We start from the raw sequence: 27,834 nt of genomic DNA, 5'->3' as shown, positions 1-27,834 counted from the left end.
AGTAGCTACCGCCAAACACAATGCCTTACGTTCCCCTCTCCCTTTTCTTTGGGTCACTGAGGACCCTAATGTAAGATGTAGGTCTTTCAAACAACTTCATGCTTCCAAGAATAATGTTACAAAAGGATAAAAATGAATCCTTAGTCACTGAAGATATAGTAGGCATAAGAATATAAAACATCCCTGCCCTTACAAGTGTACTGTTTAAATCACACAATATAAAATGTACACTGGGGATACAAAAATGAATACAGTACAGTGGTGCTCATTCCCCCAATAGGTAATTAAACATGTTACTTAATTGAATAGTATTATAGCAAATAAAATTCATTTATTAAATAGTTTATGAAAAGAAATAAGTAATATTTTTTAAAAAAGAAGAAACAAGGGGAAACCCTGCATTTATTTTATGGTTATGACTCTCAAAAAATTTTCTTGCAGAGAAAGACTAAAAAGAAACTAATCTAAAATGTTAGAGCTCATTTTGGGTGGTAGGACTATGTATTGTTTTGCATTTTCCTTCTTATTTTCTCTACTTTTCAAATATATAATGGACATATTTCGCCATTGGAGTTAACTGAATAAAATTGCCCAGAATAGGATTGGAGGACTCTGTGGGTGGAAAGAGTCCTATTATAAGGTGTGGCAAAGGAAAGAATGCACAGTAAAACTAAAGGGAGGCAGGAGAGAGCCTGGGTATGTAAGCCAAAGGAAGAGAGTTTCAAAAGACAGGGTTTGTCTACCATGTCAAAGACTCAGAAAAGTTAGCTCAATTAACAGCCAATATTGACTGAGTTCTACTATATACCAAACACTGTGCTAGATAATGGTTGAGTTCAAGCAGGATAATTACTAAAAGATATTCGGAGGTTTTGGCCATTAAAAGATTATTGGGATCACTGGGAGGAAAATTTCTTTGGAGTGGTGGGGACAGCATGTGATTGGATTGAGAGGTAATAGAAGCAGCTGGTAGAGACTACTATGTCAAATTTGCCAGGGAAGAATCAGAAAAAGATGAGAAGATACTGAAGGACTCAGCCTTATTTTAAATGCTCTAGGAGATCAAAGTAGGTAGACAGGAGATCATTTTAAGCCCAAAAAGTCAGGAAAGTCTTGGTAAAGACCTATTTCTTCATTCCCTATATCAACTACTTTAATATTTTCAAGCTTAAATTCCCTGAAAAGTCAAGCAAATCTGTGATGCTTCCTGTAAGAAAAAATATGAAAATGATCCACTTCTGATTTCTCTTCCCTCTTGATTTAAAATTGGGGTTTTAAAATATTTTTAGTAATACAGGTATGTAAAGAAGCAAGGATTCTATTTAATCAAAGTAAGTGTATAGAAAATTGAACAGTGAAGTAAATCTTCTGAGGAATTATGCTAGTCTACAAAGTGTGGGCCATTTTGATAGCTTTAGAATTTCTATTTCCAGTCCCTCCAAAAAACCAGGTAAATGAGAAAGCTGGAAGACACAAATTATTAAGACTCCACAAATAAAATTTCAGTTGTCTTAATGGCCTGAAGTTTGAGATAGTCCTTATTTTTCAAGAAATTATTCACTAATCTCCAGTTTTCAAGGTTTCAGTCAAGGAGTATCTATTTTTTTTTTTTTTTAAAGAAAAAGTAAACTCAGAAGTCCTGGGTGGCTCAGGTGGTTAAGCGTCTGCCTTCAGCTCAGGTCATGATCCCAGGGTCCTGGGATAGGGCCCCATATCAAGCTCCCTGCTCAGCAGGGAGTCTGTTTCTTCCTCTTCCTCTGCCTGCTACTCTGCCTACTTGTGGTCTCTATCTCTCTGTCAAATAAATAAAAAAAATTCTTTAAAAAAAGTAAACTCAGGACATCTGGGGGGCTCAGCCTAATAAGCATCTGCCTTCAGCTCAGGCCATGATCCCAGAGTCCTGGGATGAAGCCACACACACACCTGGTTTCCTGCTCAGCATGGAGTCTCCTTCTCCCTTTTTTCTCCCCCTCCCCACTGCCCTCTCTCTCTCTCCCTCTTTCTCTTAAATAAATAAAATCTTTTATAAAAAAAAAAAAAAACAAATAAACTCAGTCATACAAGTAAATATAGCCTTTTTATTAAATTTTTTTTTTTACCATGTGAGATGTTATCCGTATTACTCTTTTTTAAAAACCTATGCTGTGCATCTTACTTATTAGCGACTTGATGAATGTACCATGAGTAAAATAACAAGTTTAGAGTGTAGCTTCAGACTGTGATCATATTTGCTTTCTACAGCTGTCTGAGAACCATCAGAAAACCTTCTGACCATCAAGTAATGGACAATGTTGAGCAATATGCCTATACATTGTCTAGCAAGAATTTGGTTATAAATAACAGAAAGCTTAAGAAAGGGAGAACATTACATAGGAAGAAGTAGAAAAATAACTACCATAATTTTATTTTTTTTACAGTTCTCCAGAGATGTTTCCCTGACTTCACTACTAAAAATGGCACGTTGACAGTAGGAAATAAAACAACATTTGAAGATGGGAGTGGAAAAACAAGAAATGCTATAGAACTCAGGACAGCTGCAAAGTATGTTTGTTTGCACTCTTGTTTTCAGTTTGGATGAATCCTATTACTGTACACAAAACTAAAACTTCCATTAGGTTAAGGGTTATAGAGGAAGAATATGCATTATTATGAAATACACATGTCACTGTGGTTTGGAGACCCTGGTGTGTATTGTTAAGAAAAACAGATAAAGGAGAAACCAAAGTGAATTAGAAAGTGCAATGATGTTTTTTTAAATGGTTAAATCTTTCATTATCAACAGATAAAGAAATGAAATTTCCGTAAGCATATTGAAAGACCTTAATGTACTTGTTGAGGGAACACAATAAAAAGATGATGTTTAAATCACCATTCAAAAAAATTGACTAAAATTATGAAACTGCCAGATGTCTTAAAGGGAAGAGGGCCTTAAGAAAGTCAAGACAACCATGGTAATGTTTCTATGTACTAACTACAAGGAAGTCAATTTACTCTTTCCCTTGCATACACATCATGATGTTTCAGGTTATAGGGAAATATAATTCTCTGGGCAGGTAAAGTCCCATGTGTGCACAGAGTATCATTGTATAGCTCAGTTGTTGAATTAAAAGTGAAACATAAAGATACTCTAAAAATGTTTTTCTCTTCCAAAGAGTTTAGCAGTCCAAGTAGAATACAGTAGGCCCTGCATATTTCAAATGTAATAGCAACATGATGGATTTCACGACTATAAATCTGTGTGAACCAAATCACAAAATAATAGTACAAGTGCAGTTCCACTGATAGAAAAATTCAAAACCAAGTGCAACTAAATTAAATTACCCAGCGATGCATAGGGAAGTGGTAAAACTGAAAAAGAAAACCAGGGAATTATTAGCACAAAAGTCAGGTCTGTGGTTACCTTAGTGGAAGGAGGAGGTGTTTGTAACTGGGGCCACTGGGAAAGGGACAACAGTGTTGTAGTTACACAGTACATTCACTTCTGATAATTCGTCAAACTGGACAGTAATGATTTGTGCACTTTTCTGGATGTGCTCCATGGTGCCTTCCTGCAACAGCTGTCAGAGGATTAGGAAAGGGAATTAAGGATGATGGTCATTCTTGACTCTATGGAGTTTGTAAGCTAAGAATTGATCTTATTTAAATTCATTTCTTACAGTGAAATTTCTGCAGTATTGAGGGCATGTCACATATGTTGAAAAGGGATCTGTTCACCATTCTTGAAAGCCACGTTCTCTGTGTGTGGCTATAGCCTTTGTAGTATACCAAAGTGACATCTCACATATTGTGGTGGCTGGGGAAGGAGTGCCTCTTGATAAATGGTTTCTAAAAATATGTTTTGAACAGCATCTTGCAAAACCCCTTTTATCATAACAAGAACATTTCTGTTTAGTGGCAGTCAAAATAATTGACTTTTTCCTCCTTTGAATTCAGTCGTGTCAATAAAATCCTTGATGCAAGGGCAATTGGAATGAAAGTATTTGAAGACTATGCGTCAACTTGGTATTGGATTCTCATGTAAGTGCAAATGCTGGTGTTTCTTCTCCAGCCCCATTTTATCCTTGTTTTTATTTTATCGCTTTTGTCAAACTCCCCATTCACGGTGTCTAGGTGGCTCAGCTTGTTAAGCGTCTGCCTTTGGCTCAGGTCATGATCCCAGAGCCCTGGGATCAAGCCCCACATCCAGCTGTCTGCTCCGTGGGGAGGCTGCTTCTGCCTCTACCCTTCCCTTCCGCTCCTGATCTCTCTGTCTCTCATTCAAATCTTCAAATAAATTTTTAAAAAAGAAATTCCCCATTCATATTTGTGAATAAAAGTTTGACTCAGTTCCTGCCATTTTCTTTTTCAGATAGGCTGAAAATGGGGCAAAGATATTTGCAAATATACCCAGTGTTACAAAAGTTAGAAGAATGAAAATTTGAACTTTATTCATTAAATTCCCAATAAAAGTACTTGTATAAATATACGTGAAGTCATGTGGGGACAACATCTGTAGTATGTTAAGTTACAGTGAATGCAGCTCTATTAATTTATTTATTCATCTCTCATCTTATTTATTTATTTATTTATTTATTTATTGTTTATTTATTTATGAGTCTGTTTTCTCATTTGTACTTCCTTTGACCTCCAAAGGATCACTCTTATTTTATAACACCTTTTCACATAATGTTTGTTATCGTCAGCACCCAAGGTCACTGTGGTTATGAAGAGCTGAAAAATATATATGAAAGGAGGAGGAGATTAAGAATTTTTAGACATAAGATTTGCATTCCTGAAAGGTATGGGAAAATGCAATCACTCTACTGGAGCAGGTTCATGTGTCTGATATATTTAAGGCTATTGTTACTCTCTGGCTCTTATATCACCTTCTTATGCTGTAAAAGCGTCTATGGTTCCCTAGTGATCAAAGAGCAAAGAGAAAACTCCTTCAGATTGTTACAGGGTCCTTTATAGCCTTGTCCAACTAGTTTCCCAGATTCATCTCCACCCATGTTACTTGATTAACCCTATAAACACATGAAATAACACACCCATTCTTAAGACTGTCAAGTCCCCTGTTTTTGCACATTCTGTTCTCTTTCCTAGCACATCCTTCCTGTGTCCTGGGCAACTCTGTTCAAATTATTTAAAATCATCTTTTGTGTAAATTTTGAAGTCTTTCTTGACTTCTCCAGATAAAATTACATTCCCCTTCTGTGTTCCTCCTAACCACACACATGCACACGCATGCACACACACACATACCCCTATACATACACACATGCTTATCGTCCAGATAGCACCTAGAATTGTATGTTATTTACCTGGATCTCTGATAAACTATGAATTCTTTATCTAACTATGTCTAACTCATTCTATTTTTCTACCTCCCAGTTTGGTCCTTGAAACATAGATGCATAGAAAATGTGGGTTCAAGGAACAGTTATAAAACCACGAGGGGAACAAGAGAGATATAATATATATAATATAATATGTAATACTTAATAAAGTCAAAATTGTTTTGTGTGTAAAATAGTAGTGATTAGTTTTTAGAGCTGTAAAACTAGCTAGTGTTTTTTGAGATTCTACTCATTTCGATGCTTTGTCTTAAACACAATAATTATTTTCAGTGTGTATCAGTATTTCAGGGTCTCTCTCCATAGCAGAGATTGTAGTCTACACTTGACAGTGGTAAACTTGTTCCCCTATTGTCAAACTCAAATATCATTAGATAATTTGCATATTTCTTCTTTATTTTGGCTTTTTAACTACTGTCTGAAAAAGTATACATTATGATAGACCTTTCTATTTACCTCATTCCCAACATACACTGAAACCCTTTCCACCCAGGCACAGCTCACACCACTAGAACATAAATACTCCTTATCTTTGACTCTTCTGGTTCTCCATCTATCTCACAAATATAAAGCCAAAGACTAATATGCTGTGCCTTAGTTTATTCAGTTACAATTTTATGCAGGAATTAAAACCACAGAGAATAAACAGCTATGTTTCTTTTCTCCCCCTGACCTTTTTGTTTATTCCTCTGGGACTATGCCATAGAATACTCTTTCAACCATATTAAATATTTAAGCATTAAAGTATCTGTGATTTTAGTAGGGAATGCCTTCTGGAGTTGAAAGCATAGGCTTTGCAAGAATTGTGACTTTAGAAATTACTTTGATACAATGCTATCCTCTATTCAGTGACAGTATTTATTAAGATTTTTTTTTTTAAAGATAATACTTGGAGACCATAAACTCAGTAAATTTACCAGGTAATGTTTCTGTTTGGAAACTTACAAAGAGTATCAGAGGTATCAGTTCTTAATGGAAACATCATCCAAATTTCTAATCTTAATGAGTTCTGTTTAATGAAATTACCTAGAAGAATTCAATATGGATTTAACCTGGATATATGGGCTGGGGGTGGGAGGTGGGGAAGTATCTCTAGTATTTCAAACTCCAGGATAAAATTAAAACCAAAAACATAGTCATGCTGCTGATTGCTTTATAAAGTCATATGGCCCAGGAGATACAGAAGCTGTATCATAGCTCCATATAATGGCCCACAGATCACTGGGGACCTGAGATAGATGTCTGGTGATGTCAAACATCACAAATTATTAAAAATAATTAGACTGTAATAATGACTACAAAGCCATGGATTCAGGAACTGTGTGGGCAATTATTTTTCTTTTCTTCCCTAAGACTGCTCTCTTACTTCTAAATAGTTCTGATGTATAAGGTTTCCTTCTGTTACTATCATGGATATGTTTTATAATTTGTCACTTAGTGAGATGTGTGGAGGGGAAAAAAAATACAGCATGACAACTGTGGCAGATAGGCCAAAACTGTAGGTGGAAGGAATTGTGTTTTTCTTTGAACAGTGGTTGCTACTGGACTTCCATTTACCGAGGTATACAGATTTTGACTCAGGTGTGAAGTTCCCGACGGTCCGACTCTTTCATATGGAAGTCTTAATAGAAACTATTGTTTGTACTTTTTAATATTATAAATATTTCCATAGCCAGCTAAAATAGAATAATCTGAGATTATTCTGAATAGAAATGTTGTCTTGCTGTTAACTTTATGTTATGTTTAGCACACTTGACCCCTGTGTGTTTTATGCTTTTTCCTCTAGTGGCCTGACTATCGCCATGCTCCTCAGTTGGATGTTTGTGATACTCCTGAGGTTCATAGCTGGATTCCTTTTCTGGGTCTTCATGGCGGGTGTGATTGGAATTATAGGTTACGGTAGGTATCGCCCTTCTTAAAAATCACAACTATTCAAAATAGTCCTTTTCTTTCAGTTGCCATTATCAATTATCAGAAAGCATTTAACTTGCAGTAAGTTTAGTTATTTACTTCTCACCCCAAAGTATTAAATTGAGAAAAATTATTTAATTTTGCATATATTATTCCTATAACTTTTATCTTCTTTATCTTGAAAAAAAGTGCTATTAAAATGTTCTACATGTTTCCTTAGTGACCTTTGGTCTCATGCCTTATGGTTATTAAGATGGAGATAAAAAGAATACCATTTAGGTTAATGAAAAACATTTCAGAAAACTTATTTTATTCATTTAACTTTTTTGTTTGCTCAAAGGCTAGGTCTATGTAGTTACAGAAGTGCGATCTCTTTTTCTCTTTCAATTTACTAATTTTAATCCAGGTACTGTCACACTTTCTAATAGCTGGCCAGTACTCCATAATGAGGCATCACCCTCTAGAGGCAGGTATTCTGAATTTCACTCTTTGGGTGGAGAATTACTTTGTATCAAGTTTGAAATCTAGCCAATCACCCAGTCCCCTCAAAAGCAATACAGGTACAGTGTGAACACCAAAAAAGGAACTGAAGTTTCTTCCAAGGAGCAGTGTAGCATTTATGGCAGCTTCTTTCAGAGCGCTAATAAACAGATGGGGCCAATATATGAATGTTTGTGAGGTTTCTATTCAGGAGAAATTTTTCCTGCAATACCATTTGGATTGACAATGCACTTTTATGGTAGCAGACACCAAAAAGAGAAATTTCCTATTATTGTCATCTGAAGAAGAGCTTTACACATATCAATATAAGAATGATGTTGAATCCCCGGGTTGTGTAGTTAACCTAGTTCTAATCCCGGCTCCATAACGGATAACTGAGGAACTTTGGAAATGCTTCCTAATGATTATAAGACCCAGTTTTCTTACCCATAACAGAACAGTAATGGTATATATCTCCATCTCACGAGGTTGTGAGGATTAACTGAGACAATGAATATAAAGCTCTTAGAACAGTATCGGAAAAACAATAAACTCTTAGTATGTTTGTGTTGGTTTATTGTTACTATCCTCCTTGTTATCCTCAATAGGTTTCTAGACAGCTTCAGGTCTCCTCAGGGTTTCCTTATCTGCAGCTACATGTGAAAAGGTTGGGTTAGTCTGGTGGAGGAATGTAAGAACTGCTACCCCTTAATCAAAGACTCCCAAGAAACCTTATTGTATAAAAGTCTTTTGTGTATGTTTTTGCTTGGAGCTCAAAATAAACTCTGCCCTTTACTACTATATAGCCTCGGCATGTGATTCAGTCACTCTTATTGTCATCAAGAAGGGAAAGACAGTAAAGCCTTATATTGATTTCAGTAACTTGTTGTAGGGGGAGCAAGAAAAATCTGAGATTTGACAAGTTTGACAGTGGAAAGAAGGAGAGAGAGTGTCAATATATCAAAAATACAGGAGAAACAACCAATTTTAGCTCCCTGTTGACTTCCTAGGTAGTTCTAACTCAGCAGTTAATGGTGTGGCAAGTCAGCTTAAAGCCATTCAGTGGGTGGGGAAATGTCCACTTAGACTGAGAAGTGTAACACTGTGACTCACCTTTGCTACTACCTGGGACAACCGATTTTCTCTGTATCTTGGGAAACCAATCATTTCCCAGTAATGGCACCCTATTTCCTAGGGCAAACAACATATGAAAAAGCCAGACTATTTGTGGGCAAGTGCCCTTGAACATCAGTGGAACAATTCTTATTGAACAGAACAGGTTAAGATTTATACAGGAGAGGTCATAGAACAGTGGGGTTAGAGACATGGATTTGGAGTTTGAAAAGGCACAGAGACATGGATTTGGAGTTTGAAAAGGCACAGATTCATTGCACATGAACTGTGTGAACCTCTGCAAGTACATGATCTAATTAGTAGTTTCTTCAACTATACGATAGGATTCTGTGAATATTTTGAAAAATAATGTACTTAAAGCCCTTTGAAAGAGGCTTAGTACATATTAACTGTTCAGTAGAAAGTCTCAGTTGTAGTTGTTAACACAGGAATGGTTGTTAAGTTTTCTTGAATGCTTGTCTGCATCTATTGAGATTATCATGTGATTTTTTATCTTTCATTTCATTAATGTGGTAGATCATATTTATTTATTTATGGATGCTGAACCATCCTTGCATCTCTGGGATAAATCCCATGATGTATGACATTTTTAATATAGTGTTGAATTCAGTTTGCCAATATGTTGTTCAGGATTTGTACATCTATTTTCAATAGAAATATAAATGAAATATTTGTTCATCAGGGGTATTGGCCAGTAGTTCTCTTTTCTTGTGGTTTCCTTGTCTTATTTTTCTATCAGGGTAATGTTGGCCTTGGAAAATGAGTTTGGAAATATTCTCTCCACTTTTGTTTTTTGGTAGAGCTTGAGGAGGTTGGTGTTAAATCTTCTTTGAATTTTGGTAGACTTCACCAGTGAAGCTATCTAGTCCCAGCCTTTTGTTTGTTGGGAGACTTTTGATTACCAACTCAATTTTCTTAGTAGAAATTGGCCTGCTAGGTATTCAATTTTATCATGATTCAGCCTTGATAGGCTGTATCTTTCTAGGAATTCATCCATCTCAGTTGTTGAATTTGTTGGCATATAATTTTTCATAGTATAGTTGAATTTTGAATATCATGGATTTGAACTGCATGTGTCCACTTATATGCAGATTTTTAAATAAACTCAGTACTGTAAATTAATTTCCTTTTCCTTATGATTTTCCTAATAATGTTTTCTTTTCTGTAGCTTACTTTATTATGAGAATACCTAATACATATAGCATACTAAGTGTTAGGGGTTAATGTTAACTGTTAATCAGCTGCTTGTGGTATCAGTGAGGCTTCTGGTCAATAGTTGGCTATTAATAGTTAAGATTTTGGGGAGTCAAAATTTACATATGGGTTTTTGAATGCATTGGGGTAGGTACCCCTAACCTTCCTGTTGTTTAAGGATTGACTGGAGTCTCTTATGATCCTTTGTATTTCTGTAGTATCAGTTGTAACCTTTCCTCTTTTCTGATTTTGAGTGCTCTCTTTCTTGGTGAGTCTGGCTAATCACTTGTCCACTTTTCTCATTTTTTCAAAGAACCATCTCTTAGTCTCATTGATCTTTTGTATTGTCTTTTTAGTCTCTGTCTTATTTATTTCTGCTCTAATCTTTGTTATTTCCTTCCTTCTAAATTTGGATTTCATTTGTTCTTTCCTTTAAACCTCAAGGGAGGTATAATGTTAGGTTATTTGAGACTTTTCTTGTTTCTTGAGGTAAAGCTGTGCCCTTAGGAACTACCTTCTTAAACTGCTTTTACTGTGTACCACAAATTTTGGTATATTTCTATTTTCACTTGTCACAAGGTATTATTTTCCTTTTGATTTCTTCTTTAACCTATTGGTTGTTTGGTAATATGTTGTTTAATCTCTACATATTTGTGAATTTTTCAGTTTTCCTCATGTAATTTCTGGTTTCATACCAGTGTGGTCAAAGAAGATACTCAATATAATTTCTATTCTCTTAAATTTACTAAGACTTGTTTTGTGGCCTAACATATGATCTGCCCTTAAAAAGACTTATGTGCGCTTGAGAATAATGTGTATTCTGTTGTTTTTGTTGGGATATTCTATATACATCTATATATAAGACCAGTCCACCTGGTCTAATGTGTTGCTTAAAGACTGATGTTTCCTTACTGATTTTCTGTGTTAGTGGTCTATCCATTTATAATCCTATTTACAGTTGCATCAGAAGAATAAAATAACTAGGAATAAGTTTAACAAAGGAGGTAAAAGTCCTATGTATTGAAAACTATAAGACATTAATAAAAAAAAGATTGGAGAAGAAACAAAAAATAGAAAGATATTCTATGCTCATGGATTGGGAGAATAAATATTGTTAAAATCTGCAAACTACCCAAAGGATCTACAGATTCAGTGCAATCCCTATCAAAATTCAAATTTCACTTTTAAAATAAGTGGGGAAATAAATAAATTAATTAAATAAGTGGGGCAGATAGTCCTAAAATTTGTATGGAACCGCAAAAAAAAAAAAAAAAAAAGAAGAAGAAACAGAAAAACACAAACCCACAAAACCAAAAAGCCAAAGCAATCTTGAGAAAGGAGAAAAAAACTGGAGGTATCATATGCCCTATTTCAAACTATATTACAAAGCTATAGTAATTAAAACAGTATAGTATTGGCATAAAAACAGACATATACATCAATGGAACAGCATAGAGAGCCCCCAAATAAACTTACTCATGTATCAATTTATGACAAAGGAGCCAAGATATACAATGGAAAGGACATTCTCTTCAATAAATTGTGTTGGAAAAACTGGACAGGCACACACAAAAGAATAAAATTGGACCACTATCTTACAGCATACACAAAAATTAACTCAAAATGGATTAGATACTTGAATGAAGGACCTGAAACCATAAAACTCCTAGAAGAAAACATAGGCAGTAAGCTCCTTGATACAGGTCTTAGCAATGATTTTTTTGGATCTGACCTAAAAATCATAATCAATAAAAACAAAGATAAATAAGTGGAACTATGTAATCTACAAAGCTTCTGAACAGCAAAGAAATCCCTCAACCAAATGTAAAGACAAACTATTGGATAAAGAAAATATTTGCAAATCAGATACCTGATAAGGAGCTAATATAAAGAATTCATACAACTTAGTAGCAAAAAAGGTAAAGTTAAAAAAATCAAACAACCCAACTTAAAAATGGGCAGAAAATATGAATAGATATTTTCTCAGAGAAAACCTGAGTATGGCCAACAGTTACATGAAAGGTACTCAACATCAATATTCATCAGGGAAATACAAATCAAAAGCATAATATGATAGCACCCCACACCTGTTAGAATGTCTATTATCAAAAAGACAATGATTAAGTGTTAGCAAGGATGTAGAGAAAAATGAACACTTCTGCACAGTTGGTAGGAATATAAATTGGTTCAGCCACTATGGAAAATATTATGGAGGTTCCTTAAGAAATTAAAAATAGAGGGGCACCTGGGTAGCTCCATTGGTTAAATGTCTGCCTTCAGCTCAGGTGATGATCCTAGAGTCCTGGGATCGAGCCCTTCATTGGGCTTGCTGCTCAATGGAGACCCTACTTCTCCCTCCCCCTCTGCTACTCCCTTTGCTTGTACTCTCTCCCTGTGTGTGTGAATAAAATCTTTAAGAAAAATTAAAAATAGAAATACCATCTGATTCAACAAGTCCACTTTTGGATGTTTATCTGAAGAAAATGAAAACACTAGCTTGAAAAGATATATGAACCCCCATGTTCATTACAACATTATATACAATAGCCAAGATATGGAAACAACCATCAGGGAATGAATGGGTAAAGAAATTGATTTTAAAAAATGGATTAAAAAGAATGAAACCTTGCCACTTCTAACAACATGAATCCATAGAGTATTATGCTAACTGAAGTAAGTCAGATAAAGAAAAATACCATATGATTTTACTTACATGTGGAATCTAAAAAACAAACAAGCACAGAAACAGACCCATAAATATAGAGAACAAATTGGTGGTTGCCAGAGGGGTGGGGAGTGGGGAGTGAGATAAATGAAAGAGATTAAGAGTTACAACAAGTCATGGGGATGCAAAGTACAGCATAGGAAAAATAGTCAATAATATTAAAATAGCTTTATATGATGACAGATGGTAACTATACTTTTTCTAGTGAGTGTTTTGTAATATATAAAGTTGTCAAATCACTGTTATACTAATATATTGTATGTCAACTATATTGAAATTAAAAATTAAGAATATAAAATTAAAAAAAAAAACAAGCTTGTAGGTACAAGAACAGATGAGTAGTTGCCAGAGGCAGGAGGTGGGGGGATGGGGATGGAAGAAATTGGTGAAATGGGTATAAATTTTTTTAAAATCATTAACAGAAAGCTGCAGTTGCCATATTAACCAGACAAAACAGGTTTAAAAATAAAAAGCATTATTAGAGATAGAAGGGATTTAATTTGCTTAAAAGATATACCAAACATTTAAAGAAGAATTAATACCTATTTTCTTGAAATTGTCCCAAAAAATAGAAATGGAAGGAAAACTTCCAAACTCATTTTATGAGGCCAACATTACCTTGATCCTAAAACCAGACAAAGACCCCATCAAAAAGTTGTACACTGTGAAGAGTTTGATCAAGAAATGATGCTATACTTTGTCAAATGCTTTTTCAGCATCTATCGAGAGTATCATATGGTTCTTGTTCTTTCTTTTATTAATGTATTGTATCACATTAATTATGTGATTGATTATGATTAATTGATTATGTGATTATGTGATTGATTGATTTGCAGATGTTGCACCAACCTTGCAGCCCAGGAATAAATCCCCCTTGGTTGTGCTGAATAATCCTTTTAATGTGTTGTTGGATCCTATTGGCTAGTATTTTGGTGAGAATTTTTGCATCTCTGTTCATCAAGGATATTGGTCTGTAATTCTCCTTTTTGATGGGGTCTTTGCTTTGGGGATCAAAGTAATGCTGGCCTTATAAAATGAGTTAGGAAGTTTTCCTTCCATTTCTATTTTTTGGAACAATTTCAGTAGATTAGGTATTAATTCTTCTTAAATGTTTGGTAGAACTCCCCTGTGAAGCCGTCTGGCCTTGGGCTCTTGTTTGTTGGGAGAGTTTTGAGGACTGCTTCAGTCTACTTACTATTAGGTTTTCTATGTCTTCCTGGTTCAGTTTTGGTTTATATGTCTCTAGGAATGCATCCATTTCTTCCAGATTGTCAAATGCAGAGGCCTTAATCCACCCAGGCACTCCTGATTTTATTATTAATTGGTTTATATAACTGACTGCTCCCATGTTAGGGGTATAGATACTTAAAATTGTTAGATCTTCTTATTGGACAGACCCTTTAAGTATGATATAGTGTCCTTCCTCATCTCTTATTACAGTCTTTGGCTTAAAATCCAATTTACCTGATATAAGGATTGCCACCGCAGCTTTCTTTTGATGTCCATTAGCATGGTAAGTTGTTTTACATCCCCTCACTTTAAATCTGGAGGTGTCTTTGGGTCTAAAATGAGTTTCTTGTAGATAGCATATTAATGGGTTTGGGGTTTTATCCATTCTAATACCCTGTGTCTTTTGACTGGGGCATTTAGCCCATTTACATTCAGTGTAACAACTGAAAGATATGAATTTAGTGCCATTCTGTTGTCTGTAAGGTAAGTGTTTATATTTTCTCTGTTCCTTTCTGGTCCATTACTTTTTGTCTATCTCTTTGCTTAGAGGACCTCTTTCAATATTTCCTGTAGGGCTGATTTGGTATTGGCAAGTTTTTTCAGTCTTTGTTTGTCTTGGAAGCTTTTTATCTCTCCTATTTTCAGTGATAGCCCAGGTGGATGTAGTATTCTTGGCTGCATATTTTTCTCATTTAGTACTCTGAATATTTCATGCCAGTCCTTTCTAGTCTGCCAGGTCTCTGTAGATAGGTCTGCTGCCAATCTAATATTTCTACCATTGTATGTTACAGACCTCTTATCCCAAGCTGCTTTCAGAATCTTCTCTTTGTCACTGAGACTTGTAAGTTTTACTATTAGATGAAAGGGTGTGGACTTATTTTTATTGATTTTGAGGGGCTTGATTTTGGCTCTGTGCATCCTGGATTTTGATGCTTGCTCTCTTCACCATATTAGGGAAATTCTCTGCTATAATTTGCTCCAATATACCTCTGCCCCTCTCTCCCTTCTTCTTCTGGGATCCCAATTATTCTAATAGCGTTTCATCTCATGGTATCACTTATCTCTCAAATTCTCCCCTCATGGTTCAGTAGTTGTTTCTCTTTTTCTTAGCTTCTTTATTCTCCATCATTTGGTCTTCTGTATCACTAATTCTCTCTTCTGCCTCATTTATCCTAGCAGTAGCATTTATCCATTTGTTATTGCACCTCCTTAATAGCTTTTTAATTGACACTTGGTTAGATTTTAGTTAATTTCTCCAGAAAGGGATGTTATTTCTCCAGAAAGGGATGTTATTTCTCCAGAAAGGGATTATCTAATATCTGTCATGCATTTTTCAAGCCCAGCTAGCACCTTGATAATCATCACGTGGAACTCTAGATCTGACATCTTACTAATGCCCATATTGATGGGGTCCCAAGCTGTTTGTACTGCCTCTTATTCTTTTTTTTTTTTTTTTGAGGTGAATTTTTCTGCCTCATCTTTTTATCCAGATAAGAATAGATGAATTAAAGAACAAAATACTAAAAGGGTATCAATGACCCCAGAAAAATATACGCTAACCAAATCAGAAGAGACCTGAAACCTTTGGTGGGGGGGGCGGAGAAGAAAGGTGAAAAAATATATATGTATATGTGTATATACATACATACATACATACATACACACACACACACACACACACACACGTGCGTATATATATTAGATTGGTGAATAGAACAGAGCCACACACGTGATTTTGGGTGTACTTTGGTCTATTAGAAGAAACTGCCTCCCAAAATTTTAAAGAACGAAAAACTTACATATATACAAAAATAAGGGTAAGCACGATGAAGGGATGGAATATGACTGTAAAGATGAAACTTTAAAAAGATTCTCAAAAAGGAATTGAAAAGAAGTGGGTTGAAAAAAGAAAAAAAAAAAAAAAGAGGAAAGAATGTGATCAGGCCGGAGACTAGAACAAAGCCATACATTAGATTTAGCGTATATTTTGAGCTGTTAGAAGAAACTATCTCCTAAAATTTTAAAGAAAGAAAAACCTATATGTATTCAAAAAACAAGGCTAAATACAATAAAGGGATTGAATATGACTATAACAATGAAAATTTAAAAAGATTTTTAAAAAGGTATTGATAAGATAAAGTAGTTAAAAAAAAGGAAAGAAGAATAATTTTTAAAAATAGAATTAAAAAATTTTAAAAAATTTAGCTTTGAAAAACTAAAGAATCATGGGGAAAAAATTCCAAGTGAATTTTAAAATGAATTCTATGTGTTGCATTCCCCTAGCTCTGGAGTTCCACAGTTCTCATTGATTTGTGAACTTGGTCTTTGCTGGGTGTTCTTGTTGATCTTCTGGGGGAGGGGCCTGTTGCAGTGATTCTCAAATGTCTTTGCCTGTGGCAGAATTGCACCACGCTTGTCAGGAGCCAGGCTAAGTACTCTGCTTGGGTTCACTCTTGGGAGCTTTTATTCCTTGAACACTTTCAGAATAGCTTAAGAGGACAGGAATGAAAATGGCGGCCTCCCATCTCTGGCCCCAGAGCAGCCAAGAGCTCAGGGCCTCACAGTTCAGTGTGCCCTCAGAGAAAATCAGTCAGTTAGTCCTGTCCCCCAGTGTCTGACTGCACTCTATGCTTACCTGGCCTGTGACTGAGGCCTTTGACTGAGCATTTTGTATCTCTGGTGCATGGCCCACTTTGGAGTCTCCAAACCCAGCAGATTCCTGCAGCATGCTCCTGCACTGCTCTCCCAGAGGAAGGAGGGTGGCTCCCCAGATCTGCCACTTGTGGGGTCCCTGCTTGAGGAGCAGTGGTCCTACTATGCCTCGGATCACAGTTTAAGGTAACTCCAAGCTGAGAGCATACTTCTTGGCTCTGTCTGCAGCCGGCTTCCCTGCTCTGATACCTGGGACTCTCAGACACCCCTGGTCTTTTTGTGACCCCCACAGGTCCTGAGAGCACACTGTCCCACCCCCTGCTTAGCCTCTGAAACAACGTCCTTCAGTGTAGCAGACTTCTAAAAGTTCTGATTTTGTGCTCTGCTGCTCTACCACTTGCCAGGAGCTGGCCCCTCCCCCTTTGGTATATCGTCTTATATGTCACCTCGGATTCACTTCTCTGCACAGCCTACCTTCCAGAAAGTGGTCACTTTTCTGTTCCTAGAATTGCTACTCTTCTTCTCTTCAATCCCCTGTTGAGTTTGTAGGTGTTCAGAATGGTTTGGTAACTATCCAGCTGAACCCCTGGGATCTGATGATATTAGGTCTCCTACTCCCCTGCCATCTTGCTCCTCCCTCCAAAAATATTTTTTTGAACTCTAAAGTATTTTTTCAACTTAATGATTTTTACAAATTTGCTTCTTAAATTGATTGTATATCTATGTGCTTCAAATTTCAAAAGGTATAAATTCTATACAGTGAAATATCCTTCTTGTTCTATTCCTTGGTTGGTAAGTTTCCTTCCCTGGAGGTAAAAAAATACACTGCTGTGTATCCTTCTAGAGATACTCTACATGTATATAAGTAAATATATGTAAAGATTATTCTTGTTATGTGAATTATAGCATACTTTTATGTCATTTTGTACCTTGCTTTTTTCACTTATCAAAATAACTTAGTGATCATTGAGTATCAGTGTACTTTCTCTTATTTATATGAAAAGCTAGTATTGTACAGTACACACATACCATAATTTATTTAGCCAGTCCCTGTTGATGGACATTGAGGTTGTTTCTAGTCAAAAGGACATTTAAAGCCAGAAGTCACTGTAATCATCCAGGTAAATACTGATAACATTTATTTTGAATATAGAATATACAGTTAGAATATTAGAGCCATATACAATGTTTACTTTGTAAATTTGAATCTTGCCTTTGTAGAATGACCAGCTAGCTATTCGATTTCACATAGATATGTATAAGTGTGTAGCTTACATTTCAGGAAATGGAATTTTATATTAGTCTGTTTTTCTTTTCTTTTCAAGGAATATGGTACTGTTACCAGGAATATAGCAATCTTCAGGGACGGCCAAATTCTCACTTAAGTATATATGACATCGGGATTCAGACTGATATAAGCATGTACTTCCAACTGAAACAAACGTGGTTCGCATTTAGTGAGTGGATTTTTAAAAACTAATTTTGTTAAAGTAATAATAATGAAAGAGAATCTTTGTCTAAAGGAAATCTTGGGTTGGTGTAACCTGTTAGATACACTTATCACAATGTCATTAAAGTAAATGTGTCTGTAATCTTTATAGCTAGAGTAAATGGCAAAGTCATTTAGGGGAATTTATTATATCGCCTAAGAAAATAGTACTTTACAATGATGTCATGCTGTTTGCTTTCACCTTAGAATGGTTTGGATGTGGATATTTATAGCCTTTAACTTGATACCCAAGAAAGGTGTTTTAAAAGGAAAAAAAATGTTTGATTTTTTAAACTTGTTTTAAAAACAGAAAAAGACCAATTTTTTCACAAGACTTTTAAACTATTACAGGAATTGAAATAATGAGTAATTTATATTTTTGAAGTGTTTATTCAAACTATTGAATTAGTTAAGGGTAATATTAACAAAAATTTTAAAGCAAGATAATTTCAGAGAGCTTTAATTTATTTATATTTATATTTACATTTATTTATATAGCTTTAACTTGTTCCTAAAATGGCTCTAGTATAATATTCCTCCAATTTCATGTTCTTTAATCAAGATTTAAAATAATCTCTAATTACATGTTGCTTTAAAAAAGAATTCTTCATATTGTTTAAGTTAGAGAGCCAAACAAAGCACTTCAAGGAGGCCTGGTAAGAAGCCCAGAGATTGCCTCAGAGTTGACCAATATTTTGATGGGAGGCATCACGGGTCCACGTATGGGTCTCATCTCCATAAATGTGAAAACTTGGTTTTGACACTTCCCCTAGAAGTCTTCAGGCTTTCAAGGACAGGCTCATGTTATGTAACTAGTGTGCCATTTTAGTTGTTTCTATACTAGGATACCCATCCTGACCAGAATGCAGACCTAGTCCATCTAGGACACTGCTTTCCTGGAATCAAGGCATGTGAGGAACAAAATTAATAATGAGTAGCCTTTTTAGCAAAGGTTTTTGCTTCGAGAGATTTTATTCTATAGGTTCCTGGCAAGCTTGATGACCTAGCCTTGCACAGAAGCCCCCCACCAGATTCCTTTTGTCTGCCACATTGAGTTTTTCTCTTTCCCTTGGGCAGTGTTGGATCAAAATGCCACATCTTTGTTCCTTGGCTTCCCACTTCAGTTCACGTGCAGATTAGTTCCTTTATTTAACAATTTTTTTTTCCAAATATATTGCAGAAAGATTATTTCATTTGTAGCCATTTCTTTTTAATTATAAAGAGCAGGCATCTTAGGACTCATATCCTCACCATTTTCCCTGAATTTGAGTGATTCCGTACGTTCTCAGCAATTCGCTTGCAATTATCTGTCATGTCAAGAGATGATGAATCTCATTCATTATGTATTGAAACCTCTAGTTTTATTCTCAGGTGGCTCTTAATTACAGGTTCTGTAGTCATTCCACTGTTGTTTCTTAAGGGATTTCAACACAAAAATTATTAGCATGATGAGAATCTGCCATTGGAGGAGTTAAGATATCCTTTGAGGAAAATATAGAGTTTGCTTTTATTTTTAAGTCTGGCAATACCAGTCTTTCCTCAAATCAGTCGCCACTTTCACAACCCATTTACTGGACATTGATTGATTACATACTCTGGGATTGGACAAAATTCTAGGTATCAGAGAGAAGGGCATAATGTAAAACTATACTCTTTGATGGAAACGCTGAAAATAAGCAGAATTACACATATAAAAACTATCATTTTTATGAGTCTCATGTGTTAGGAGATGGTTCTATTCTCATTTCTGCTATGAGTTTTCTCAGTCTCCTCTTCAGAAGAGTTAGAGTTATACCACCTTTTCAAGAGGGTCTCAGAAAATAGATTTCAAACACAAGAAAGGGATATAATACATAAATTCAAAAGACAATAAAATTTCTCTAATTGTTTTGGATATGCGATTTTGTATAAGCTTCATATGCAATGTTGTTCACCAATGCAATTTCAGAATATAAAATGATTCTGGGTATATCTCGTATTCTCAGGTTTGTCTGAAGATAACAATTTTAGCTTACTATGGCCATACCCCATAATTTTGGACTCAGTTTATTTATTTTAAGAGAATCAAATATGCATGACAACATATATAATTTAACTAAAAGGAGACATGTGCTTGGTGACATCAGAATCTTCGTGGTGTAACAATTGAATGAAATAATGAGTGCCTATCACTCAAAGTGCTCAGACATGAGAATTACTGTCTACCAAAGGATGTAATAGAGCAGATTCTTTTGCAGGTGGGGCTTTAAATTTCCATTAAGTTTCTTCTATAATTTCAGAGTCTATGATTAGCAGTGCTATATTTCCTTAATTTTAAGATCCAGACTTTTCACTTTAAAACATCTGAAGTCAGGATGCATCTTATAATCAATGAAAAGATGAAAAATGAAAAATAAAATCCTTTCCTGAAAAGTTATTACTTAATTAAAGATGTGTCTTAAAATTGAGAAAGTATAGTGATTATGACCATTTGGCTTAAAGTAAAAAGAAACTAATTGAGGGTAGCCAAAAAGAAAAGAAAATTGGAACAAGCTGGGGTCAAGGGATTGGTACTTATTATTAGAATATGGAAGTAGCTCATCGAAGTAAAACAAAAAACAAAACAAAACAAAACAAAACCAGAAAAACAGTTGTACTTTCAAGTGTACTTGGATCCAGCAAACAGAAAGCCAAAAGAACTCAAGATTGTCTCTCTGCTGTGTTTCTTTAACACACATACACTTTATTCTTTCTTTGCAAATACACTTATTTCACATAAAGGTGAGACTGTTCATTAAGTTTGTATAAATCGAAGTTCAAGAGGTCCATAACCTTCAATTCAAAACTGAAGTAGATTCCCTTAATTGTAATCCTGAGACTTTTATTAGAGACTTTTATTGAGTTTACATCCTGAGTCCATCAATGGTAACCATGATGGGTAGAGTCACAAAATAAAAATGCGGCAGCCAAGAGCCTGCCCTGTCAGTCAGCAAGGTCAGTTAATGAAGAGGCATTGTGAACGGGGTGGGCAATTCAAAAAGTTTCTCCTGTAATGACTCTCTTACTCAACGAAATGAAAGTGAAAACATCTGAAATAGAGCTGCCTGTAGCAGTCCTTCCTTCTCTCATTTCTACAAATGGTGTGAAATATTTCTATAGATAAAATGGAGCCTGACCAGTTGAGTTGCTCAAACTCTAGCTAGATGTTTTAATCTAGATTTCTTGGAGGTTTTGAAAGTGAATTTCTATTAGCATTTTGGGAGACGTAGCACTGCTTAAATTAGAGTGTCAGAATTGGGAGAAAAGTCATGAAACTCAGTCCTGACTTTTGCAGAGAAGTTTGTTTTGGGGGTTGATTTGAATCACACTGATTTTTTTTTTTTTTTCCTGTTTAAAGTGATAATACTCTGCCTTCTTGAAGTGTTTATCATCCTCATGCTGATCTTCCTCAGGGGACGAATCTGCATCTCCATTGCCCTGCTGAAGGAAGGGAGCAAGTAAGGCCCTGATGGAGAAACTCACAGAACTTTTATCTGTCATTCAAATCAGTCACTGCCTATTGTGTAGATGCCCCCAGATGACTTCCCCTTTAAGACTTGTGGAAGAAATCTGCTTGCCATTCAAGAAGACTGAAGTTCAGACTTTGCCACTTATTAGAAAGGTCATTCTAACAAATCCTTCAGTATCTCCACACCTCAATTATCATAGGATGAACTAAGGCTCAAACCTGTGTAGTATAGGTATTAGCACTTTTTGAACGCATTAGAATAATGTGTGAAAGTATGATAAAGTGCTGTATAAAGGTATCTTGTATTATATATTGTATTATTCCCCTGCTGAATCATATGTTAATATTGATGATTGAGATCATTTGCCATACATCACCATAATTCTATGAAGTTAATTATGTGCTATTACTATTTCTATGTGAATGACAAAATTTGCTTATAGAGGGAATAATTGATCCTAGGAGCACCAGACTATACATTTTGTATCTATAGCTCTTAATTCAGAACACTTTATACCTGGGGCCTTTTTTGTTAAAAAATGCTGTAAAATAAACACCAAAATTCATGCTGGAAGATAATGATCCCTACAGGTTCTAAACTATTCCAAAGGTCACTTGACGGTAATACTTTAAACCTTTGAATAATGCATGGAAGAAACAAAAAGCATTACTATCAAGCCAACAGACCATGCATTCTATTTAGAATGATGAAAACCTAAATTATTAGTGATCAAAGCCAAAATTATTTTAAATAGTCTGTAAGATTATTTTAACAAAATAATCATCTATAATTGTAATAATCATCTATATATTATATAGATGACTAAAATAGTCACCTGTAATTGTAATAGTGCCACTGGAATCTAATGGTTTAAATAGTTAATAAGCAGTTTAAATTCTCTCTCCTTTTCATAACTGAAACCCTATCATTAGCCCCTGAAAACTCTGATTTGCTGAGTTTATTTTTTAAATAAAATGATACTGTACAATTTACTATAACTTGCCCCATTGTTATGTGTGTGTGTGTGTGTGTGTGTGTGTGTGTGTGTGTAAGGACCAATACAACTGTGACAACTTAATTTTTTTCAAGAGAAAGTAAGAGCTGGAATAAATTGGTGTGAGAATACAGGGTAGACACAGAGGTGCTCAGTTTCACTTAATTAGCAAAATCTGGAGAAAGGAGGAAACTTAGCTCAAATAGTGAGGTGAACGAGGTAACGGATGCAAAAGGCATCTAAGCAATGCCAGTGCATTACATTAGAGCTAGAAATAGTTTCATCATCGTTCTTGGTGGTTATATCAAACAGTATTGGGCTTCCAGTGTCATATGCTGAAAAGACCATTCAAAAGTAGGAACAGGGGAACTAGGATGGTGAACATTTCAGACACCACAACTTATGAGGAAATATTAAAGGAATGATTATATTGGAGTATAAAAGAATAAGGAGTTCCATGAAAGGGAGCTATATGGAAAAGTGATAATTTCTTCTCTTAAAGGTAGTGGATATGAGTAGCAGGCTAGCAGATAAGGAAGAACTTCCTAATGTTTTGATTGTTGTTAAGCACTGTCATACAAAAGTAAGTATTTATCACTCCATATGATCACCAAAAACTAATAAATATTTAAAAGATAGTACAGTCCCTTCTATTCTTCCTGAATTAGGAAGGGATTCTCACATTTGATCAGATGATCTCAAGGTCTTCTCCAATTTTGAGAGTCTAAGAATCTTAACAAAAGTAAGAACTATGATTATAATATATCAAATCTTTATGAGTCATACAGAAATAACCAAAGAAGAGAAGATTTAGGGTATCAGATCTTTGAGTCATACAGAAACCTGGGGGAAGTTTGGGGAACTTTTGACAAGAATCAAATATGAACAATAAAAAAGGCTTCTAATTACTAAAAACAAATAAATAATATTTAAGTAAAATTTAAAAGCCAATCAAAAAATTTAAAAATGTTTAAGAAAATGCCAGAATGATCAGCAAAAAAGAGTCAATGGTTATTACCATCATTCTTAAATGGATTCAGTTTAAAGCTTATTTCTAATTTTAACAGGTAAAGATTTAATTGAGAAATTATATCTCTGAATTATTTTTAATTTCAACTATTTTGCTTTATTTCAGAGCCATTGGATACCTCCCTACTACATTAATTTATCCAGTTTTAACTTTCATTTTCCTCTTTATCTGTATTGCCTACTGGGCAGTGACAGCAATGTATCCTTTGGTAACTGACATTTTTAAACCTCACGTCCACACTACTATTCACACTATTACTATTGTTTCCGGTGCTTTCCATCCTAGGAAGACTAGAAACATCATAAACGTTTTTCATTTGTCTGTTTTTTTACTAAGCTCTAAAAAATCTTTGTCTACTTATTGAATTTCCCTCCCTCCACAGATAGGTCTTGTGGTAGATTTTGTTTTGGCTTCACATATGGTGCTTCTTCTTGGCAGTAACCTAAGGAAATTCCTTTGTATTTGAGTATGAGGGGGCTACTCAGTGTAGCTGACCCATGTTATATTATTCCAGGTCTGAAAAAAATGTATGAATTATTAAAAGATTAGAAGTTTTTTGAAGTTAATCTCTCTGCAGACTTTTGAGGTTTTTGCATTATTTTCTTGTCCATCTACTTTCCTTCTACCAGCCAGTAGTTTTTTCTTAATAGGTTAACCCAGTTACTTGGCTACATCAGGGGTACCTATATACAAAGTCATATCCCCAGAAAGGACATGTGAACATGAAAATACAACCTGTGACCCAGAGGTAAGTCAAAGAAACTCTCTCTCTTTTACTTACTTCAGTATAGCGCTCTACTACATTTCACCTAGCGGTTGTAAAAACAGTGCAGAAATAGAGAACTTAATGGGAATCACTATTAAGGGCAGGTGGATCAGGTGTTAGCAGGAGAGCACTGAAATGATAGGCAGAATAGAGGAAAAGCACTGTTATTTCCTGAGACCCTGGAAGAGGCAAGAATGGTTAATTAACAACATTAATAAATGTGAAATTTTAGTGGGTGCGGAGTGGTAAACGTATGACAGAAAATGAAATACTTTACAATGCTCATTAAGGAATAATATAAAATGATGGGATAGAAAGTAGGAGTAACAGAGGTGTCTGGGTGGCTCTGTCATTAAACATCTGCCTTTGGCTCAGGTCACGATTTCAGGGTTCTGGGACTGAGTCTCTTGTTGGGCTCCCTGCCCAGCGGGGAGTCTGCTTCTCCCTTTCCCTCTGCCCATCCCCCGACTTGTGCTCCTGCTGTTTCTCATGCTCACTCAGTCTCACATCTTTAAAAAAATCTATATATTCAAAAAAAAGAAAATAGGACTAACAGTGGAAGTTAATGGGAAAAGAGTAGGACAGGCAATTGAGGGTTACGAAAGAAGAGAAGGCAGGGAAGGTGTTATTTTGGAATGGCATTTCATACTATCTTATCTGTATTTTTTTTTTTCTGAGTACAGATTTTTAATACAACTGAAATTGCCAAAGCTTGTCCTGGGGCTCAGTGTAACTTTGCTTTTTATGGTGGAAAGAGCCTGTACCATCAGTATGTCCCTACCTTCCAGATATTCAATCTATTTGTCTTTCTCTGGCTTATAAACTTTGTCATTGCACTGGGTCAGTGTGCCCTTGCTGGTGCCTTTGCTTCTTATTACTGGGCCTTGAAAAAACCTGATGACATCCCACCATATCCACTTTTTACTGCATTTGGGCGAGCCATACGGTAAGTTCCACATTCAATCCTACATCTATCATCCCAGTTATGTTTAGGGTGCTTAAAATTCAGTCTTAGGCTTATATAATTCAAGTGGCAAAATACAAATGAGGTCAAAGTTATGATTTAAGATGCATGGATGTCCATTGCTTATGTCTGATTTTATAGCCATAGTTTTACGATCCCTACCCAGGCCAACTTCCTTCTAAAAGCCGTAAGTTGCTGAAGACAAATAGTAGGGGAGGGCACCAAAATAAAAATTAAGAATTAACTGGGCTCTATCTCTCCATTGCTTAGCCCAATCATTGTATTTTATGATGACAGGCTATTGGTATTTTTATAGACATGTATCATCATAGACGTGTATCATTTAAAATCCTCTAAGGAGACCTTTATCAACCTGAATAAGAAAGTGTGATAAACCCTTTCTTATCCTTCTGCAGATCCTTTTTACCTATTGAAATTATTTAGCATCCTATTAGCTAGTAATGAAGATATTTTAACTTTGATTCTTATTTTATCTTTTCTCAGTTATCACACAGGATCCCTAGCATTTGGATCTTTAATCCTTGCATTAGTTCAAATGTTTAAATTCATCCTAGAATACTTGGACCGCCGTCTGAAAGGTAAGACTCTAGAATTCATCTTTTCTCAGACTTCCTGACTTTTGTAAAAATAATGGTTTGGGGCAAGGATTTAGGGGAAATATTATGACTACAAGTTGGACTAGGGAATAAGGATGGAAGTGGTCAGATTGGGGATATGTTTGGAAGGAAAAGCCAACAGGACTTGCTGAGAGATAAAATATGGGACAGGAGAGGATGTGAAGAGAAGCAGGGTAAAGAAAAAAGACAAAAAGTGTGTGATGCCATTTATGAAGATGTAGAAACCAGGTAAAGCAAATTTCAAAGAAGAGATGAAAAACAGTGTTTGGGGCATGTTGATATTGAGAAGCTTGGTGGAGATGTCAGGTAGTTTTAAGCCTGAAGCTCAGGATGAGTCAGGCTTAAAATATAAACATGGGTGTCATCAGCATAAATCTTTACACATAACAAATATAGTTTACAAACTCTACCTTGAATATACTTTGTTTTTTTTTTAATTTATTTTTATTTTCAGCATAACAGTATTCATTATTTTTGCACCACACCCAGTGCTCCATGCAATCCGTGCCCTCTATAATACCCACCACCTGGCTTATTATTAATTGCCAAAACAGTCTTCAAACATAGCTAAGTGGGACATTCCCTGTTACATGATTTTAAAAATTAGTATCAAACTACAGTCATCAAACAGTGTGGTGCTACCATAAGGACAGACACATAGAACTGGAATAGAATAGAAACCCCAAAATTAACCCTCATACATAAGGCCAATCAATGGGGAAAGGACAGTTTTCTCAACTAACATTACTAGAAAAATGGATATCTACCTGCAAAAGAATAAAGTTGGACCCTTACACAATATACAAAAGTTAATTCAAAAAATGGATCAAAGACTTAAAAGCTAAAATAGAAGTAAAACTCTGAGAAGAAAGCATAGGAGGAAATCTTTAGGATGTTGGATTTGATGAAGATCTCCTAGCACAGGTAATAAAAGAAAAAAAACCAGACTTTATATACATGCACAAAGTCTGTGTATCAAAGGACACTATTAAGAGAATGAAAAGACAACCCATAAAATAGGAAAAAATATTTGCAAGTCATTTGACAGATAAACAACTGTTATTCAGAATATATAAAGAGCTTCCACGGTGGCAAGATGATGGAAGAACAGGGGACCTTATATCATCTGGTCCCTGACATTAGCTGGATATCTGTCGAACCATTCTGAACACCCATGAATTCATCCTGAGATGTAAGTAAAATAAATCTGGAACTCTATGAGTAGAAAAGCAACTGTATTTTGCAAGGTAGGAGATATGGAGACGTCAATCTGCAGGGAGATATTGGAACATAAATGGAGGGAGAGGGAGCCTCCATAAGCCAGCTACTGGAAAACGATACAGCCCCAGAGGACAAAATTGGAAACCTTAGAAGTCTGCTCCAGTGAGCAGATTTCCTGACTGCAGCAGATTTCCTGTCTGAAAGGGGCTCAGGGGATGAAAAGAGCAGAATTCTAGGTGGGTCATTGTGGTCTCAGGACCCCAGGAGTCACAGAATGAATGGGGTATCTGAACTGATAGAGTGCCCAAGCATTAGAGTGGGGAAACTGGTTATAGTCAGTGAGCCCAGAGGGGGACTTTTAGCCCAGGTCATCATAACGGCAAGCCAGGCTGGTTGGGTGACCACTCTGCCTGAGCACCCTGAAAAGAATGGGAACATGTGGCCATTTGCCTTACCCCAGAAGGGGCCAAAAGGCTGCACACATGACTGAACAATAGCTCTCAAGGTGGCAGCCCTGGAAAGGACAGTACGGTGACACCCAGCAGTCCCCTAGGAGCAGTGGAGCAGGTTATGCACATGAGC

The 27,834-nt window shown here is 35.7% G+C and overlaps 1 protein-coding gene across 2 annotated transcripts in view; it reads left to right on the top strand.

Moving 5' to 3' along the window:
* Positions 1 to 27,834, top strand: part of SLC44A5 (solute carrier family 44 member 5) — a 403,850-nt gene that overhangs the window by 349,606 nt on the left and 26,410 nt on the right. For both annotated transcript variants that reach the window (XM_059137458.1, XM_059137460.1), the window contains exons 10-18: positions 2,418 to 2,541; positions 3,934 to 4,017; positions 7,123 to 7,235; positions 17,988 to 18,119; positions 21,528 to 21,627; positions 23,769 to 23,861; positions 24,324 to 24,411; positions 25,113 to 25,375; positions 25,898 to 25,992. In XM_059137458.1, coding sequence (XP_058993441.1) covers positions 2,418 to 2,541; positions 3,934 to 4,017; positions 7,123 to 7,235; positions 17,988 to 18,119; positions 21,528 to 21,627; positions 23,769 to 23,861; positions 24,324 to 24,411; positions 25,113 to 25,375; positions 25,898 to 25,992 — 1,092 coding nt within the window. The remainder of the gene's footprint in view (positions 1 to 2,417; positions 2,542 to 3,933; positions 4,018 to 7,122; positions 7,236 to 17,987; positions 18,120 to 21,527; positions 21,628 to 23,768; positions 23,862 to 24,323; positions 24,412 to 25,112; positions 25,376 to 25,897; positions 25,993 to 27,834) is intronic.

The sequence above is a fragment of the Mustela lutreola genome, chromosome 10, assembly GCF_030435805.1.
Source record: "Mustela lutreola isolate mMusLut2 chromosome 10, mMusLut2.pri, whole genome shotgun sequence".
NCBI classification, from domain to species: domain Eukaryota; kingdom Metazoa; phylum Chordata; class Mammalia; order Carnivora; family Mustelidae; genus Mustela; species Mustela lutreola.
This window is presented reverse-complemented; position numbering and strand designations above follow the sequence as displayed.